The following is a 19,420-nucleotide window of genomic DNA, read 5'->3' as shown; positions in this document are numbered from 1 at the left end:
CCTAAGAATGCCAAAGGAGAGCAGAGGGGGTGGTTTTTGTGGATTTGTTTGTCCTGCTTTGAGAGTAAAAGTTAGAGCTGTGTGAGAAGCGTAAGGGAACAGAGAGCTGCTCCAAGCTGCTGTCCCAAAAAGAGAAGTCTAGTAGATCAGAAAATCTGGGAGCGTTGGAGGAAAAGGAGCATAACAACTCCCTCTCCAAACGGTCCAAAATAGAAGCTCTGCTTTGGCTTCAAGCTTAAATGTGGAAGATTTAAGGATGAGAAAACTTGGAGACGCAATAAAAGAGCTGTTTTTATGCTTGATTTTCTTTTGCAGTTAAGAAATCAGTGTTGTGCGAATTACAAACACACTCATTCCAACATTAACGTCTAACTCATTACACCTCAATCCTCTTGGCTTAGTTGTGCTATAAGAAGTCACAAAAGATCACGAACCGCACACAAACAACGACCCCATTCTTACCCTCTTCTTCGTTGTGGCTCTGCTAAGCAAAAGAAGTTGTAATTGAAGGTCAGATGATTGGAGAAGGAGGCGTCTCCCACACATCGAACACATTCTCGTCGCTGTGTAGAGCAAACAACCGATCGCCTCCGATCGAGAAATCACATATCGAACCACCGTAGCCCCTCCGAAGCGTCGAGGTTAACACCCACTCAGGTCCACAGAACACCGAGATGCTGTCATTCATAGAGGAGAACAGCTGCCCGCCGTGCGCTGCGAGCTTCGGATAGCAGCTCTCCTCGGCGGGCACCTTGCGGTTCATGAGCTTGCTTCTTGAGCTCCACCTGACCCCTCCTGCACTGCTCCTCAAATCCATGAAACCCAAGTCCTCATACTGGTTTACGACGCAAATGGACCGGCCATCCTCCGCTGCAATTGCGTGGAGGACCCTCTTCTCATCAAGAGATGTCGTGATTCCGGCATCGGACCAAGACCACACCACATTCTTATCCCTCAAGTCCAACAAACCAATGAAACAGTTGTCCGATCTCGGGAACAATGTGGCAACCATCAAGCAATTGCTTCCGTCCAGCCACTGGAGCTTATCAGCGTCACCGAGAAGGCAACCAGGCGGCTCATAGAAGAAATCTACCTGTTGGCCAGTGTTCTGATCCCAGACACCAATTCCATACTCGTTGCACCTCCCCTTACAACTAGCAAAGATCTTGTGGTCTGAGCTGCTGAAGCTGAGAGCTCCGGCGGTAAAGCTCTTGACTTGGTTGGCGTGGGCTATTCGAAACCGATGTCGGAGCTCGCCGGTCGACGAGCAGAACAATCCCATGCCGCCGTCGCCCTTGCCCAGGCGGGCCCGGGCGGTCACGACGATGCTCTGGGTGTCGAGGTAGCCGACGTCGTTGACCTGCTGGTAGTCGAGGCTGATGGGGCGGTGCTCCTCCAGCATCCAGTCGTAGACGTGAACCATGCTGCCGTGGGCGACGCAGCAGCCGCCGTCGGGGCCGGCGCGGATGGCGGTGCCGTCACCGGGGGCTCGGCCAGCAACGGAGGCGGCCGGCCGGAGGAGGTTGCCGTCGAAGGGACCCCACCGGGCGGCGCGGACGTGGTCGAGGAGGCCGTAGAAGAGGGCCTCGCGGTAGAGGAGCCTCTCGGGGACGTCGGGCGGCACGTGGAGCTCGCCGGTGCGGAGGAGGTCGAGAAGGACGGCGAAGCAGGCGGGGTTGCGGTCGATGAAGTACTCTCCGTCGCCTGTCGCGGGCTGCCGGGGGTTCCAGGAGTCGTCGAGGAGAGCGCCGAGCATGGACTGGCGGCCGGCGTTTGCAAGTGTGGTGGTGGTGGTCTCAAAGATCTTGCCTCCCACAGTGAATCGGACCCGGTCGCTTCCGTTCGCCATGGATCAAAGCTCACATACCCTGGGGGAATTCGATTCAAAGGATCGAAACTTTGGTTTAAATTTCAAATTTTGACGCCAAAGCAGAGATTTTTTGAGTCGTAATGTTCGAATCAACCGGACAAAATCGGACAAACAAGAAAAAATCGAACTCAAATGGATTTCCAAAGGAATACGAGAAACAGGGGAGAACCCAGGGGAAGCGAATCAGTACAGCAAACGAATAAAAAGGAGGGATCTTGAAATAAGGGGGATAGAAAGAACAGGGGATTTTGCAGCTGTCCTTTGGATTTCCCAGGATTTGATGGCTGATGATCGGAAAAACTTTGATCGGATTTGAGAGCACGACTCCCTTTATTCCTCTCTTTCCGTCTCGCCCTCCCCCTCTCCTCCCCTCCCGACCTTAAATTTATTTGCTGGGTTGCTTCAAAGCTTAAAATTTAGCGACCGGAAGTCTCTTTTTTGGCTCCAAGTGGAAGCCGTCTTGTGGGGCCTCCCCTCCTCTGTTTATATAGATCTCACGCAGCTCTCTATGGCGGGATTATGGAAAGGAGACGACTCTAGTTTGGGACTTGGGATTAGTCCTGTCTCCCTTGCGACCGCGTTGATGACCCCGTTGCCAGGATTGCCTGATGGATGTCATTAGATCTTACTGTGGATAGTGGCGATCTTAATAGATGGCGGTGTTGGCTGTGACTCACATGGGGTCAACTTTGAGTATTAAATAACAAGAGGTCAGAGGAGAACGCGGGGAGGGTCCAACCGGTATCTTTTTAATGTTGGCCATATGGAGTGAATTCAGAAATCAGAATACCTCAGTTGAAAGCTTGCAAGTTGTCCCCCTTTTTTTTTTTCTTGGTAGTGAAGTTGCCTCTAATTTAAACTTTAAAGGTGATCTCTGTTGCCCTCCCAAGAGCATTTAGTGTTGTCATGTTTAAATGGGAATCCATGCACATGAGTATGGATCAGGTTCTCTGAGACCATATTTTGCTTTAGAAGTTCTCTTTGGAAGTCAGGAAATCAAATTTGCCCACTGGGATTCGAAAAGTAGGTGAAGCTCAGTTGGCTCAATTGATAGGCTTGGCTGCAAAGATTGCAATTTTCTAAGCTTGTTTATTGAATCCCATCTGATTATTCTTTCTTCCAGTATCCTATCCTTGTCATAGCTGCCTAACGTGAGCAAGTCTTCAACTACACTTGATTAAGATCGCACTGGGACTAATTGCACCATCTTAAGCATCAAATGCCATAATTGTTTAGCTACTAGGAAACTTAGCATTCGGTGTCCGGTCTTAAGTTAGGTTCAATTAAATATTTTGAGTGCAAATTCCATTGTATCTGATATCACCCATCTGCTACATCAATGCTTCTATATGGTCGATCAAACAATTTGGTCGTTCGAGCCGGCACAAGATTTGATTCATTGGCTGAGAGTCTCCATGCAGAGGCCTAGTACTATTGAGGCGGGGATTCTTTAGGCATATTTGGCTTATCATATTTGGTTGGACAAGAATGCTGGCCTATTTGAGGGCAGGAGGTTACCTCCGAGGATGGTAGTGGACAGAGCCATATTTCATGCGAGGAAGATCACCACAGCTGCTGCGATGTTCTCTTTTGGAATGGCCAGGGACATCTGGAGTACTTTTTTCGCTGTTACAGCGCCTAGGTTCGCCCTTGGGTATCCCCACCCCTTGGTCATCTTAAAGTGAACTTCAATGGTAGTATGTCGGTGGATGGGCTGTTTGGAGATGTTGGCTTTGTGATCAGAGATCATCTCGATAGGATGATAGCAGCTGGTGGCCGCCGCACGTCTGGACTTATTGCAGTTGGGGCGGAGCTGCGGGTAGCTTGGGAGAGGATATCTTATGCGAGACGGGTACTTAGTGCGTATATGCCTTGAGGGGGACTTCTCTGTGGTGATCGACTGGGTTCGGAGAATGGACAGATATGGTGATGGTCATCCTCTTATCCGTGATCCCCGTAGTTTGGTTCAGGAGCTGAGCAACTTTCAGGCATTATATGTATTTCGGGAGGCAAATAGTGCAGCAGACTGGATTGCGTTATTTATTGCCCGGCACTCCGAGGAGATCATATGAACATCTATAGGAGATATACCTCATACATTTTACTCTTTATTTTCTTCTGATATGGCTGGATGTACTCACGTTAGAGCTATATGAAATGCCGTTTTTACTATAAAAAAAAAAACAGTCCAATCATTGTCTACTTAAGTGCTAAACCATCTTTTTTCCTATAACCATCTGCCAATTTTTTGCTATGCTGTTGCTATAACTTCAATTCACAAACTAATGTAGAATTTTGAATTAAGGCAGCCTTTTATTTTCCTTGTCTATTATGAAAATTTAAAAAGGTCCGTTATATGGAGTAAACTAATTCATTTTTTACACAAAAAATTTAAATACGAATTCAAGGTAAAAAAACTTCTTTGTCATCTGATCTAAGTCACAGTCCCTACTTCTCTGATTAACTTGTTAAACATACTTCACAGTGACACCAGCATCATCTGGCTATATTAATGCAACTCCACTGTTTAGTTGTACTTCCTCAAGCTCGCTATAAGCTAATCACCAAGTGAGCTTGCTATGGTTAGCATGATGAACTCATGAACAGGTGCAGCTGGTCCACAGCATGTGGATTCACCGAGTGGCAGCCGCATTCACCCAAAAAGAACACTGGCCAGCCCAAACCTGCACCAGGATTCCGGTGGCCGGGGGTGGACCGCCACTATCGCGTGTTCCACGCCTCGGTTTTCCGGGCGGCGCGGTCGTGGACTCCACTCAAACGTAAAGGCGAAGAAGACCAAGTCCTTGTTAAGCTAAAAAAAAAAAAAGAAAGGAGACCAAGTCCTCGAACGACGACTCCGTGGCCGTGGAAGCAACCAAGAGCTTACAAGTCGACGCCGTCTCGGTCGTCCCCTTTAGAATTCTTTAATCTCCATCGTTGACTTCATGTGGAGACTAGTTACATCGGGTTCAAGGGAACCGTTTGGACTTTTGATACTTTGGGTGTTGTTATTGCGCCGTGCTCGGTTCTCATGCCGAAGTTACCCAGATAAAATGACGTTGTTCTTCTGACTTTGCCTAGGAGAGAGACTCGGGTTGTATCTTTTCGCAAAAGAATGAATTTAATGGAGCACCCGCTTATGTAAGTATGATATTCGTCAGATGCCGACCCATCCAGGTCAAACATATCCTTTGGAAGATGAACTAGACTACTGACTGGATCGCCTCCTTCGCTGCGCACCATTCGGGAGAGTTTTTTGGACTCGGCAGTCTTCAGTTATTTTTACTTTGTGTAGTTTGTTTGATTCTGATGTAGTTAGTTGTGCTCATGCTAGAGCAATGTGAGCAGCCAATTTATCCAAAAAAAAAGAATGAATTTATCTTTGTTTGCGATGTCAACCGTTAGATTACGCGATAACTATTTCGAGATCTATGCAGATGGATGAAAAAAATAAGTGCTAAGAAAATGATGGATGAGATCTTTTGTTTTACAGACAAACAGGCTAACTCAGCTTGATCCCACCTTTGCGCTATGAATTGAGCCATATACTAGATCCAATAGTTTGTATGTGTAAATGGCACTGCCTACCACCGCCTATAGTCTTATAAAAAGTACAAAGGAATATTGGAATTTTAATAGGTTTATCCTTCAGCTTTCTGGAATGGACATAATTATTTATTTACCTCTTAAGCCACATGTATGGATGATTTCTTACTTTCTCTGTTTTTTTTTTTTTATTATTTTTAAAGCAAGTGCACAGATTATCAATGATTTATATGCTCCTGTTTCTTTTAGCTTGTAGCCATTGTTCCACTAGTTATTTTAATTATTACATCCATTTTAGAATCATTTGTTCTCATTGGACACATGCCTTTTGGATTTAAAGGCATGACTTTTTCAAGAATAAGAATGTCAATATTATTCGTGAAATCTATTTCTCTATAGTTATCTAAGCAAAGAGGCAAGCAATCTCGTCTTACAGTTGTTTCATCGAGGGCAATTTTTTATATAAAAAATTGTGATTGGCAAAAAAAGTGCATGTCTTTTCTACTTTTCTTATAGATTTTTGTTTTTTTTCTCCCCTATTTTTTATCTTCATCAAGGACAGTAATTATTTGATAGATCTTGTCGTCTTATAAGATAAAGACGAGGGACGCGTATGAGGAGATTTGACAGACTTTAGCCAGGTATGAGGAGACATTATCCTGTGAAAAATCTTTGATGCCTTGATGTGCATTATGAAAATTAAGTGTTTTTTCTCTAGGTCATAATGACCCACTCACCAACCTCTTAAGATTCATGTCCAAGAGAACAACGAGGGTGCTTGGACTTGGAGAGAAAAAAAAAAAAAAAAAAAGCTCAACATGCCTTATTTAAAAAGCAACAATGACAAAATAAACAAAGGGCAGCAAAACGGCCTGGGTGCCACCAAGATGGTACTACAGATGGGACGGAGCACTAGCATCACTGGGATGGCTCAGGTTCAAAATGCATGGGCGTCGATTAAATTTGGAGTCTAGATATTCCACATCTGCATGCTGCCGACGAGCGCTACTGGTTCTTTGGTACCAAGGTAGCACTAGGAGGTTGTACTTATACGTGAGTGTTGATCCCGATGGAAGAAGCTCACGGGTCGAAGAGGGTACGCGGAAACTTGCGGTTTGTATCGAACATTTTTTTGGTGGAAGGAAGGCCCAGTGGAGGCTGCTATGCGGGTAAGGTTCTCCTCCCTCTCCCTGCCCTCCTATTTTTTGAACAACAAATAAAAAAAAAAACGGCCCGAGTAACTGTAGACAGTGTAACCCAATTACAAGTGAACTCAATATAGGCCTAAAAGTCAAGACAGAATGTGTTAAAAAATTGAAACTAGGCCACTTCATACTCCTCATCCCCATTCTAAGAGATATCTCGCGCTGGGTATAAAATTGCCTAAAACTGCTCATCGTAGTCTTAATGGAGAGCAAGTGGAGCCTTGTTCCTCCTTTTATTAAAAAAAAAATGTAAAAAAATAAAGCACTGCAAACAAAGTCTTCAAAGAAGTGCAAAAATTTAAAGCATAAGAATTGCTTTACATCAATTAGATGAAAAATAATCATGTGAGGACCCGTGCGGGCGTGTGTTTAGTCCCACATTGGTTATTCGCTGGGTAGATCTTGGGTACTTATACAGGATCAAGGAACCCAAATAATAACTTCTGGCTAGCCATTTTGGATGAGGTCCTGGGTTGTTACAAATGGTATCAGAGTGGACCCGACCCATAACCTATGTGGACTAGGGGACACTGCAGCACGGATCCATTGGGGCTGACCACGGGCCAATCGTGGTGTTTGTGATTTGATTTGAATAGATATGAACCCTTAGCCTGACGAGGACGTCAGGGCTTGAACGGGGGGAGTATGTGAGGACCCGTGCGGGCGTGTGTTTAGTCCCACATTGGTTATTCGCTGGGTAGATCTTGGGTACTTATACAGGATCAAGGAACCCAAATAATAACTTCTGGCTAGCCATTTTGGATGAGGTCCTGGGTTGTTACAAATGAAACGGGGCGTGACATTTGGTATCAGAGCCGAGGACGGCTCTTGTCCGATGGTGGGAAGGGTGTGAGGCCCAATAGTCCCACATCGGAAAGACTCGTTCCAGAGCCTGGGCATATGAGGCGGATGTCTCCTAATCCTGCAGACGCGTTTTGGGTGGAAAATAAAACCGGGGAGGGATGAAGGACGCTTGCGTGAAGCTCCAGAACCGGACAATATCTGGCAGGGGAGCCCCATGTTCCCCCCCTCATGTGGCCCCCATGTGGGCACTAGGTGCCTCACGTGCCTCGCAGAGGCGGGGGCGTGACATTTGGTATCAGAGCGGACCCGGTCCATAACCTATGTGGACTAGGAGACACTGCAGCACGGATCTATTGGGGCTGACCACGGGCCAATCGTGGTGTTTGTGATTAGATTTGAATAGATATGAACCCTTAGCCTGTCGAGGACGTCAGGGCTTGAACGAGGGAAGTATGTAAGGACCCGTGCGGGCGTGTGTTTAGTCCCACATCGGTTATTCGCTGGGTAGATCTTGGGTACTTATACAGGATCAAGGAACCCAAATAATAACTTCCGGCTAGCCATTTTGGGTGAGGTTCTGGGTTGTTACAAATCATATCTTCAGAAAATATTCTTTTAGACATCAATGAAATGAAATGTGTAAAATATTATGGTTGGCCATCCAGCGTAGCATGGTGCATGAATTCTTCAGTTAAAATGGATGAACTATATCTCTTCCCAGTTGGTGGACTAGATGAAGAGCTACTAGTCTATGGTCCTGTAAATTCCATCTTATCTATTGACTGAAGTTAGTTATATATTAAATTAAATTTTTTAATTTATTTTTGTTTTTATAGATAATAAATTGTACCTATTGAGTATGTTTTGAGTTTGCAAGTATTAGAGAGACGGAAAAAAAAAGACCATTTACCAAAACAGAGCATGATGGGTAAAACGAGTAGATAGAGTAGAGAGAAAAAGATTTCCTCGGCCGGTATATTTGTCATGTTTAGGCCTTATAAATAGTTAGTCAGAGGTGTGGGGATGAGCCTTCGTGAATTAGACTAATCAATTCAAGTCTAAATCAACTTATTCTATTATGTATTTTTTTTGTAACCTTAAGAGAAGAGAACAATTAAGAAGTGACTCCTATTCTAACTATTTGATTAGGGGGAATCTTATTTCTATTTCAATTCCAGAACAAATGGGAATATGCCCTAATCTCCTAAAATCCAATCCGGACTCTCACCTGATATTTAAATTCTGTTCTAATTGTAATTACAATCAGAATTACCAACCAAACAAATCCTGAGCGCTTTGGAGATCAGAAGTATTAGGAGCTAAGGTATGGCTTCCAATTTTCTATAGTGAATCTTTTTATCGTCTTGGTTCATGGACATAAAGTAGTAAACCGAACCATATAAATATTTTATAAAAATATATATGCAAAATAAATATTTTATAAGAATATATATGTAAATAGTAATTTTATAAAGATATTTATATAATTTTATATATTTTGGATACATGCAAGAAAAAAAACAACCTTCTCAACGAAAAACAGAGTAGGCTTAGAATTCATAGACCGGGCGGCCCAACTGGCCCAAAGATCGCACCGCACAATATTTTTGGTGTTTCCCGGCCGCATATTTGCGCAAGTGCCCAACTCCGCGTACAATGTGTGCGAGAAAAACGTGCTTCAAAAAAAAAAAAAAAAAACTTTATCATGATCGTATTAGTCTCCAGGCAATCCAACTTCCAAGTAAAAAAGCACCCCCACCGCATAAGACTCAACCAGCTCCCCGCAAATCAACGGCCGAGGTCACTTCTTTTCTGCCTTGATATCACCCCCGGTCCATCCCCAGCCGCTGATTTCATCAAAACGTACGGCGGCACCCCACTCCAAAAGGGTATAGGGTTTATATCCACTCCGAATCCCCTTTCGACTCCCTCTTTCGGCCGTGCGAGAAAAAAGCGAAGCGCCGCCTCAGGCCCTCTCAATCTCTTGGTCCATTCACCGATCGCCGAGGACAGAACCCTATCCAACCCCAGGATCTCGACCTCGGCCCCGATGGCGGAGAGCTTGGGGGAGGCGAAGAAGACGGAGGCTGCGGCGGCCTCGTCGTCGGTCGAGTCTCTGTTCCATAGAAGGATCGAGTTTCATCCCGCCAGGAAGCCGTACTCTCCCATCGCCAGCGCCGGGGGGAATTTCCACCTCGAAACCCTAAACCCCACGTCGGATGGACTCCGGCCGGCGCCGAGTCCCGGCGGCCCCGCGGCGGCGGCGTCGTTGGGGAATAAATTTGACGCTGGGGAGTTCTACGAGCATGGATTGGACCCCGAGCTCACCTTTAGGATCTCCTTCCGGAGAATCGTGAGTTGGATTTGTTTTGATTTTGCTTAGGTCGCTTTTTGGAGTTTATTTACGGTGAAAGATTGGATTTTTGGTGTTTCTTCATCAACATTTGGCTTTGATGTCTAGTCTGGACGGCTTTTCTTGTTGATCGGGTTGCTGGAGTACTTGTTCGTTGTAATTTTTGGGGCGATTTGGCTATCACGTTTCATTTATTGAGTGGTTAGGGACCTCCTTAAATGTTTTTTTTTAAATTTTTTACAATTAGTTTCCCCAAAATAAAATTTTCTTTTTAACTGAAAGTTTGGGCATTTTCTTGGTACTATCAGGAAAAAAAACTTCAATTGCTTCTCCTGCATACTTTTCCTTTTCAATTTTCTTTATTTATGCATTCATGAGCTCATTATTTTGCTTTTTTTTCAATGAAATTATATCTAACCGGTAAATCTTTTTCTCAAGTAATTAACAAAATCTATGATGTCTTGCAGGGTGCTGGTTTGCAGAATCTTGGAAACACGTGTTTTCTTAATTCAGTTCTCCAATGCCTCACGTATACTGAACCTTTTGCGGCTTATTTGCAAAGCGGCAAGCATAAATCTTCATGTAAGTATTATTTTTTGTCTTCCTTCATTCCTCTGTTTTTGTGTTTTTGTTTCTGCCGCAGTACTCCATATCAACGCAACTTTGACAATGTCTTCTCACAATCTATCTGATTCTTCTCACTAAAAGCTTGTTTTTTTTCCTGACCAAAAACAGTTTTGCAGATCTATTAATTCAAAGTTAATAATGCACCATAGATAATGTTTAAGGAGGCCTGATAGATGCATGCCAGCTGAAGTGTATAAATTATAATGTAGCGGATGTTGGATGGAAAAATAATATCAACTGGAGTACCTAATTGATCATGGAGGGAAAATTAGTAGAATGCACTAGCACCAGTGTTACCCAAACATTCACATCAAGCTCCAAAAATCCATGTCGGATATGTATCTAAGTCAGCCATGTATCAGATAGTTAGACAACTATGAATTCTTTGGTAGCCTTCTTTAAAGATTGGAAGATAGTTAAACACTTCCAATAATGAGTGAATTGAACTTTTCTAACAATGAGTTTGATCCTCTAAGTTGATATTAGGAGTAAGTATTTCTTTTACGAGATTTGTTAAGGACGTAGATATTGAAACAACTTTGCAAAATAGGAGACATCAAAGGAGAAATTAGGGTGGCAAAAAAGGTAAAAATATTAAGCAAATCTGGAATTGTGGTATTGGTTGAAGGGAGAAAAGCATGCCTTCCTGCCCTTCTTCTCCCAAACAAAGCTTGTCTCGTTCATTAATGGTATTATTTTAGGGTGTTGGAGTTTATACTAGATAGCACCCGATATGAGATCTTATTTGGGAAAAGAAAATCGTATCTGATTGGATTTTCTGTTAACAAGTATCAAACAAACAGGAAACCTATCCCAATAACCAGCACTCCTAACTTATTTTGGGAACAAAAATTGACGGACATAGTATTCCTAGAATATTGCTGAATTTGAAATTATTTTTTTTCTGGAAAAATAACACAGATATAGGTAAGCTATGCCATGAATGTTTTTTTCTGGCCTATTTTCTTAAGGAATAAAACAATACAGGGTCCTCTAATTGATGATATATTGTGATTAATGCTAGGCAGTTAAAAATAATACCTTTTGTGCTTGCAAATGCATGAGTTCAATATGCACACTGAACTTTATACATGTTGAGTTCTCTGCAGCTATTATTATTGTCATTTTATTACCAACTTCAAACTGACATTTTTTTTGTAGGCCGTACCGCTGGATTTTGTGCAATGTGCGCTCTTCAGAATCATGTCATGAGTGCTCTACAATCAACTGGGAAGATATTGTCACCTTTTCATTTTGTCAAGAACTTGCGAAGTATCCTCATAAATACTGCAGATTCTTCCTTTTTTATAAGAACAAGTAAAAAAATAACCAAAAAATAACTTCTTAGGCTTTTTAAAATGTGAGATAGATGAATGGTAATTTTTATGGTAGTTCTTGGCGTTGCGGTTTACTTTAGTGCGAGAGTTGTAATTCTTGACTACACGGTCAGGTATATCTCGTAATTTTCGCAATTCCAGACAAGAAGATGCGCACGAGTACATGGTTAACTTGCTTGAGTCCATGCACAAATGTTGTTTACCTTCTGGAGTCCCAAATGAGTCTTCTATTGCTTATGAGAAAAGTTTGGTCCACAAGATATTTGGGGGTCGTCTCAGGAGTCAGGTAACTTCAGGAGGTACTTCTGTAGTAGATGCTTGCTGATGAAAACATTCTCCCGGATTCCTTTATTGCTGAGCATTGTATAATGTGTTGCAGGTGAAATGCATGCAATGTTCCTACTGTTCCAATAAGTTTGATCCCTTTTTAGATTTGAGTTTAGAAATTGTGAAGGCTGATTCTTTGCGCAAGGCACTTGCACAATTCACTGCGGTGGAGCAATTAGATGGAGGGGAGAGGCAGTACCAATGCCAACGGTGCAAAGAGAAAGTTAGGGCTCTGAAGCAGCTTACTGTTCATAAGGCCCCATATGTCCTGACAATTCATCTTAAACGTTTTAGTTCTCATATTCCTGGACAGAAGATTGACAAAAGAGTTGATTTTGAGCCCACTCTAGACTTAAAACCCTTTGTCAGTGATGCGCATGTTAGTATACACTTGTTCTTTGTGCTTTCATCATCTTAGAAAATTCAGTTGCCTACTCTTTTTTTGACTATACAACTTTTTACATCCATTTGCAGGAAGGAAATTTAATATATACTCTTTATGGTGTATTGGTACATGTGGGTTGGAGTACTCACTCTGGCCATTATTACTGTTATGTTCGCACTTCAAGTGGCATGTGGCATTCTCTTGATGATAACCAGGTTGAGATTACGGATAGCTTTCCATGTGATTATCTTATTTATGTAATTCTATCACTAACTCATTAAATTTTGTTTTTATGTTTATATACCTGGTGAATCCGTCTGAAATGCATCCTGGTTGAAATGTTAGATAAATATTCTTTTTCTCCATAACCTTGCTCACATATCAACGTAGTTACCAACAAATCTGACAAACAAAAAAATAAATAAAGAGGAGAAGAGTTAAATAGCGAGAAAAAGAATGAAGAGAATTAATTAAAGAAGGAAAGAGCCAACATAGTTTTTGTTATAAATAGTGGACCATAGCAATGGAAGTCTGTTTTATGTACATATGTAATTTTCTTAAGTGGTTTTTATGTTCATTGTTCTTATAATTACAGGTCAGCCAAGTCAGCGAGAAGACTGTGTTGGCACAGAAAGCCTATATGTTATTCTATGTCCGTGATAAAAGTTCTACAATGAAGAGATCAGTTGATGTAGCTGGCAAAGATAACATTTTTCTTAATGGACCTGGGAATAAAATAGTTCCCCAGTCTTCTCCAACATCAAACGGAGCAGTTCAAAATAATGGGGTTGAAAGAAAATTGAACACTGCAGAGTGTATCTCTGTCAAAATTAAAACTAATGCTGCAAGCAAATGCCAATCCAGCTCTGCAATGGGCACTACATCAGATCACCCCGTGCAGCAAGTGATTTATTCTTTGCAGATCTCACGAAATAATGGTCTAGCGATGCCAAAAGAAGCTTCGAAAACATCGGCAGATGCCAAACTACCTTTTTGTAAAGATCCAACGATGCCTGTTGTGACATCCACAGGGGACCAGAAATTGACAGAAGACTTAGCACAGCCAGCTTTGCTAAAGGACAATGCTGTCATCACCACTTATCATGGAAGTGATACCTCCTCTATCCCTCATGTCCAATCAAATTGTAGACTTTGTCTTTCTAATGGCTGCAATGCAGACAATAAGTTGGCTACCCTTACTGGTGAGATGAATGATCCTGCCTTCCCAAAAACTTCTGAGAAACATCCCAAGAAACTTCTGATAGAAAACAACATGATGGACAGCAACAAAATACCTTCCAAAAATGAGCCTATTAATGTTCCCGGCCAATCAAGTTCTATGAAGCAGTCCATTCAGAAGGAAGTGTTCAGCAAAAAGGATGTGGCGCGGCAGGTAGCGTTGTTTTTCGCTTTGTGTTGCAGCTTCCATGATTGATTTGCTTGAATCAAGTTAAAAGTTTTTGTCCTGTTTGTGTCCAGGCCATTGGCATTGAGAATGAGAAGTGCTCAAGCAGTATTCAATGTCAGAATGATGAGGAAAGCCTTCTTAACGTGGGTGAACCTGGGTTGATCAGTTTTGCAGAGAAACAAAGCACTTCAAATGGTGATGGTCAGAAGGAAGCTTCTGCAGAAACTGGCAAAGAACATTCCGTTGGCAAAATCTACCAAGCAAACATGAGACTGAAGAAGCTTGCAAAATGTTCACTGAGGGGCATGTACTTTGGCCGCAAGCAATTATTTTTTAGTTATTTAAGCCTGCGTAGAAGTAAAAAACACAAGAAAAGCAAAAAGCATCGTTTAAGTTCTAGAAACCTGACCAAAAATGTAATTCTAGATGATCTCAGCATAAGGGAGCAGACAACATCGTCATCTCAGGCCATTAAAGTTGGTATAGATTCCAAGCATTCCCATAGAAAACGCTCCCATTCTAATTCTGTCAAAGACAATAATATCCAGGGAATGAATGATAAGAGTTATTGTACTGGTGATTCTGCAGAAACCGATAGACAAATAGAGGAGAGAAATGGTAAAAATAGTGTCATGCTTGGTACATCAAAGCATGTCAAAAGGTGTTTGAGCTCTGCAGCAAATCAATGCATCTCAAGAGAAACTGATGCAAATGTGAAAGGGCCACGTCAGCATGAATTTATGAGTTTGCTGAGGGGTTTGGAGGAACCTACTGGTGGGTTTCTGTAATGCTTTGTGGTATTTATGTTTCCTGTTTTCATTCCCGTCCAATTTACTTTTTGCATTTGAGTTGTGGCAAGCTAATCAAGGTCCACTTTCTTGTATGCAGTTGCACGGTGGGATGACATAGAATTGCCAAAATCTGAGGTACAAGAACTGGAAAATTCAAGAAATAGCAGCATCGGTTATGTGTTGGATGAATGGTGAGTTCCCTAACTGTGCATGATAAATATGGAGATTAAGTTCCCGTTTGGCATTGCAATAGATGGGGAAGCTTTTGTCGGTAGACCTTCGGGCAATAGAGCTTTTAATAAAAAGTTTGCTGTTTCACAACTATAATTTTGAAGTGTTATGGAACTAACTTCTTTTTGGTAATCAAATTGACAAAAGTATTTTTATATATCAACAATGACAATAAAGGACATTCAATGTATCTAAATGTTGTACTATCAAAAACTTCTATTATAAAGTATTCTTAATTTATAATTTATTTATTTTAATATTTTAATCTAGATAAAATAATTAATAATAATTTTTTATATTTATAAAAATATAATAATATTTCTATAATATTATTATGATATGGTAATATGATATTATTTTAATAAAAGTTTATAAATTATATGGTATTAAAATATTATTATAATACAATTATTATGTTAGAAAAATAATGATAACAATATAAAATTATCATAATATAATATAATATAATATAATACAGCATAATACAATATTATATTATATTATGTTATTATATTTTACTATTAAAATTGTTATTATGAAGACTTGTTCATTTGTAAATTGATTTTTTATATTTTGATTTTAACAATGTAATAAATAAATTCAAAATTCTTAATTGCATGATTATGGCATGAAAAATACATACTTAAATGATCACGTTAATAATAAGTAGTTCTAATTAATTTTTAAAAATTTTGTTATTGGACCGAAACTCGAGTCTCTAGGTTGCTAAAAAGAAGCTTTCCGACGCGTCTCAAGTGGAGCTTTTGCTTGAAAGCTCTTATCTTTAGTTGACCTTTTTTAGATTTTGAAGGAGCCAAAAAATTATTTCAAAATTTTTACTAAACATCTTAAAATCACCCAAAAGAGCTTCTAACCCTTCAAGAAGCACTTTTTGGCTCTCCAAAAGCAAAACAAGGCCTAAGAATGATAAACAAAGCTTTGACTACTTGGTGGCAGCTTGATTGTCTGGTATTATGTTTGCTGATGATTCTTTGGGTGGTTAATATATAACTACCAAGCCTAACCGTTTTAAGTTGGTTGATAGATTACATTTGGAAAGAAAATGTAGTTACTTGCTGATTTCGATATTTATTCTGTAGATTGATCTGGTGTTTATGTACTCTTAGAAATAGAGGCTTAAGCATCCTTCAACCAACAAAACACTAGTTCCTTGCTGTCGGAATCATATAGCCAATTTCTATGTAATATCAGGTTATTTGTTACGAAAGTGGTCATGCTTTGTTTTAATATATTTTTATTGCACTGCATCATATACTTGACTTTCTGCCGAACTTCGGGGTCGGAAGTTAAAATGCAGAAGATTTTTAGAAAATTTAACATTAACTAACAAACTAGCAAAATATGATATAACCAGCATTTTTTTCATCTAGCTTGGCTATACCAAAACCAGAATGTTTGAGGCAACATATGTCTTTATAGATTTTTAAGCCAGATTGTATGGCGTGACTGTGTTAGCTGGACCATTCAATCTACTCCAAAATATCCACACCAAATGGTATGAGCAAATGGATATTGGTTGGTGAGAAGAAATTCTGAAACATTTGAAGGATCCAACACTTCGGCACATATTCTTTCCTACACCTCAGACCTGAGCCCGTGTGTCATAGTGGTTCCTTTTGCTGGTTATAATTTACAAAGAAGGTTCGAAATGAGTATAATGATTCCATCAATTTAAGAGTGATGGATAACAAGTAAAATCATATAAGCATGTCTAATTAATATCTGTCAAGGTCCTGATGAGGGGAGGGGTATAGGTTTCCATTAAAGGGCCAACAAGAAAAAGATAGCACAGATAAAAGATGTGAAAAAATTCAAAAAGCAGGGAATGACAACCGTTACAGTTCTCTGCAGGAATAATGGCAAAGGGAGCTTACATAAAGTGAGCAACAAATTATTTGGATTAGGTTGGTGGTTTTAACTATGATTATGCTGTTACTGCAGATGACTTTGTTGGATCATTAAGGCACCTTTCTCATTATTGTCTTGATGCTTTTGTTTTTTTGATATTGTCCAAATGCAATTAGCCATTTTTCCTTTACTGGGACCAACATAGTGACAAGATAACTGCTATTGCATGGATGTGGTTTCAAGAGCTGGATTGGGGCATACATTTTGAGTCTGATTTCGCAAGAGGGAAAAGGAATATAAAAGGGCATGGAAAGTTTTTATAATATTATAGAACGTGAACTGTTAAAGTAATATCTGTTAATTTGAGAACTTGCTTCTCTTGTTGTAAATTGCTAGCTTCTTACTATTTAGTCAGTCCAGATCAACAGGATTGTGCCGAATTTCTACCTACCATGTATTTAAAATGCGTAAAGACCGATCGATATTGCCTTCATGGACCTTAAGTTTGGCCACAACTACTAATTGTGAAAAACAAAATTCTTCATTTGTTACATTTTATTGCAACTAAAATGCATGTGTTAAGAATTACGACAAAGGACACAAGCATGACATGGTGGGTTAATGGTATCTTATGAGTCTTCAAGAAACTTAAATTGTGTTGCACGGCTTACTGACAGTATTAGTGATCAAAATATATGTTTCACATCAATACTCCTGTTCAAACCTACAAGTTTTATGATATTTAGTACAATTTTAAGTAACCAGGCACTGCAAATAACGAAAGCCCACTTCGAACAAAGTTTTGGTGGGGTTTAATTGAGCGCTTTGTTGGAGTCACTGTTGGAAGAGTTCGACTCTCCATCAATCAGAAATATGAGTCTGATACTCGACTGACTTGGCAATTTGTTTTTTTTTTCTTATATTTCCACCTGACAGTAAGTCCAACTTTCGTTGACACTGAATAGAGCATGTTCCTGCTGCAGCCACTTGAATTAATTTTAGATTCTGCATACCAGTGCCTAATTTATGATAAACAAGTTACCGTCCCTATGTTGAATAGTCCATTTTTAGATTCTGCATTCTAATGCCTTATTTATGATAAATGAGTTACGGTTTCTATGTTGAATAATCCATTTTTCTACTTCCAACTAATTTTAGATTCTGCATACCAATGCCTAATTTATTATAAACGAGTTACAGTCCCTGTGTTGAATAATCCATTTCTGGCATTCAAGTAATCAATAGTAGCTTGAATTTGTTCTTTCAAGGCCTCCTCACCTTGTTTAAATAATTTTCAGGGGCGAGGAGTATGACCGAGGGAAGAGGAAGAAGGTAAAGAAATCCGGACAATCTTTTGGTGGACCAAACCTGTTCCAGGAGTCTGCCAACGTGAAAGCACAACAGAAGATGAAGGTGAAGATGGACCAGAGCAGATCTGAAAATCAACCATTCAGGATATGATGGCGAAAAGGAGAAAATTGTTGTTACTGTATTCCTTTGTTTTGGTATTATAATTAATTCATGCCGTTTTGTTTTCTGATGAAGAGCAGAATGGCCATCGTCCAGCAAGATTGACTTATTATCTGCGAGCTTTTGATAACGTACTTGTATCGAACAACCTAGATGAGCTTTTCATTTCCTTTTTTTTTCTTCTTTTCTTCCTAGATCCTGCATCATGGGCACATTTATGTGAACCCATAAGCGTTTTGAAAACTTGCTTGTGTGCATTTTTCCACTCGAGCACTTGAATCGGAGCATGTTACAAACTTGTATAAGTATTAATGTTGCTCATGACACAACAGGTTAATATTGCTAACTTTATAGAGGTTCTGATTACATATTTGAGCGAGCAAAGTTACAGATGGAAATAAGATCCAATACCTTGGGGTGAGTTTAAATTCTTATTTGTTGCAAAAGGAAATGCACTATTGCTTTCAGGGGAATTAAACTGAGTTTAAATTCTTATTTGTTGCAAAAGGAAATGCAGCGTCTCTTTAATACAAAAGAAAAGAACTATTTGCAACTATGTTCAGCTACTCGCGGTTGCCTCTACGTTACTTTTTTACAACCCTAGAAAATCATACTAAACTGAAATTTTAGGATAAACTAGGGTTATTCGGAAATAAAATCAAATTTTCTAACTTTCTCATGAACGTGTTCATTTTATTCTGAACTTGAAAAACTAGTTTAAACGTTTTCTCAGAAACTATTGCTCGCTTGGCTCTCCAAATCAGAATAAAAATATTTTTTTAAAAGTACATACAGATACAGTTGTTTCTTATTACTGCAGCTAACCCGAGCCAAAATATTCAATTTAAAATTAATCGAATCTATTCACAGAATTTATTGATGTGCCAGCGAAGATGCGGAATGGACTCTATAAATAATCATTACTGAGTGCGGGTCCATGGGAGAAGCAAGTCCAATAATTGGTAGCTTTTATTAAGCACGTCACTTAATACACAAGTACGCATATTTTAATAATTACCACTTATTGCTATCATTCAATGCCTCACGCCTTGCCTGTGAATCTTCTATCCTTCATTAGTCCAATCGCCTCCGCATCTCACCAACTATTATTCACTGGAACTTTTAAAATTTAAATTTGATGAAAAAAATCATTAAAATTCGTGGTTTCTCCTACGCGGGCCTTGGCCCATAATTGGC

General features: G+C 40.3%; 2 protein-coding genes across 3 annotated transcripts; one reads left to right on the top strand and one right to left on the bottom strand.

The window, feature by feature from the left end:
• Positions 1 to 271: 271 nt before the first annotated feature.
• Positions 272 to 2,382, bottom strand: LOC103714238 (BTB/POZ domain-containing protein At2g24240-like). The gene has a single exon (XM_008801425.6). It carries the CDS (start codon positions 1,847 to 1,849, stop codon positions 512 to 514), a length of 1,338 nt encoding a protein of 445 aa, XP_008799647.4. The 5' UTR covers positions 1,850 to 2,382; the 3' UTR covers positions 272 to 511.
• A 6,956-nt stretch (positions 2,383 to 9,338) lies between these two features.
• On the top strand, positions 9,339 to 18,519 carry LOC103714240 (ubiquitin carboxyl-terminal hydrolase 23). Of its 2 annotated transcripts, XM_008801427.6 has the most exons (11): positions 9,339 to 9,778; positions 10,246 to 10,360; positions 11,567 to 11,677; positions 11,856 to 12,028; positions 12,122 to 12,448; positions 12,544 to 12,669; positions 13,050 to 13,847; positions 13,934 to 14,342; positions 14,451 to 14,636; positions 14,751 to 14,844; positions 18,052 to 18,519. In XM_008801427.6, exons 1-11 carry the CDS (start codon positions 9,476 to 9,478, stop codon positions 18,212 to 18,214), a joined length of 2,805 nt encoding a protein of 934 aa, XP_008799649.3. In that variant the 5' UTR covers positions 9,339 to 9,475; the 3' UTR covers positions 18,215 to 18,519. The 2 variants fall into 2 exon arrangements, with proteins under 2 accessions (XP_008799649.3, XP_008799648.3); XM_008801426.6 differs by having other exon boundaries at positions 13,934 to 14,636.
• The last annotated feature ends 901 nt before the right edge of the window (positions 18,520 to 19,420 follow it).

This window comes from Phoenix dactylifera, chromosome 2 (assembly GCF_051530095.1).
Source record: "Phoenix dactylifera cultivar Ajwa chromosome 2, Ajwa_hap1_PhDact_Kaust_v1.1, whole genome shotgun sequence".
NCBI lineage: Eukaryota > Viridiplantae > Streptophyta > Magnoliopsida > Arecales > Arecaceae > Phoenix > Phoenix dactylifera.
Note: the sequence above shows the minus strand (reverse complement) of the source record. Positions and strands in the feature narration are given on the sequence as shown.

What these genes read in the sequence shown, in the direction of transcription:
- LOC103714240 (XM_008801426.6), top strand. Translation starts at nt 9,476, where the DNA reads ATGGCGGAGAGCTTGGGGGAGGCGAAGAAGACGGAGGCTGCGGCGGCC. An exon ending in CCTTTGTCAGTGATGCGCAT is followed by an intron (nt 12,449 to 12,543) that starts GTTAGTATACAC and finishes ATCCATTTGCAG; the next exon opens with GAAGGAAATTTAATATATAC. An exon ending in AAAAGGATGTGGCGCGGCAG is followed by an intron (nt 13,848 to 13,933) that starts GTAGCGTTGTTT and finishes GTTTGTGTCCAG; the next exon opens with GCCATTGGCATTGAGAATGA.
- LOC103714238 (XM_008801425.6), bottom strand. Translation starts at nt 1,849, where the DNA reads ATGGCGAACGGAAGCGACCGGGTCCGATTCACTGTGGGAGGCAAGATC.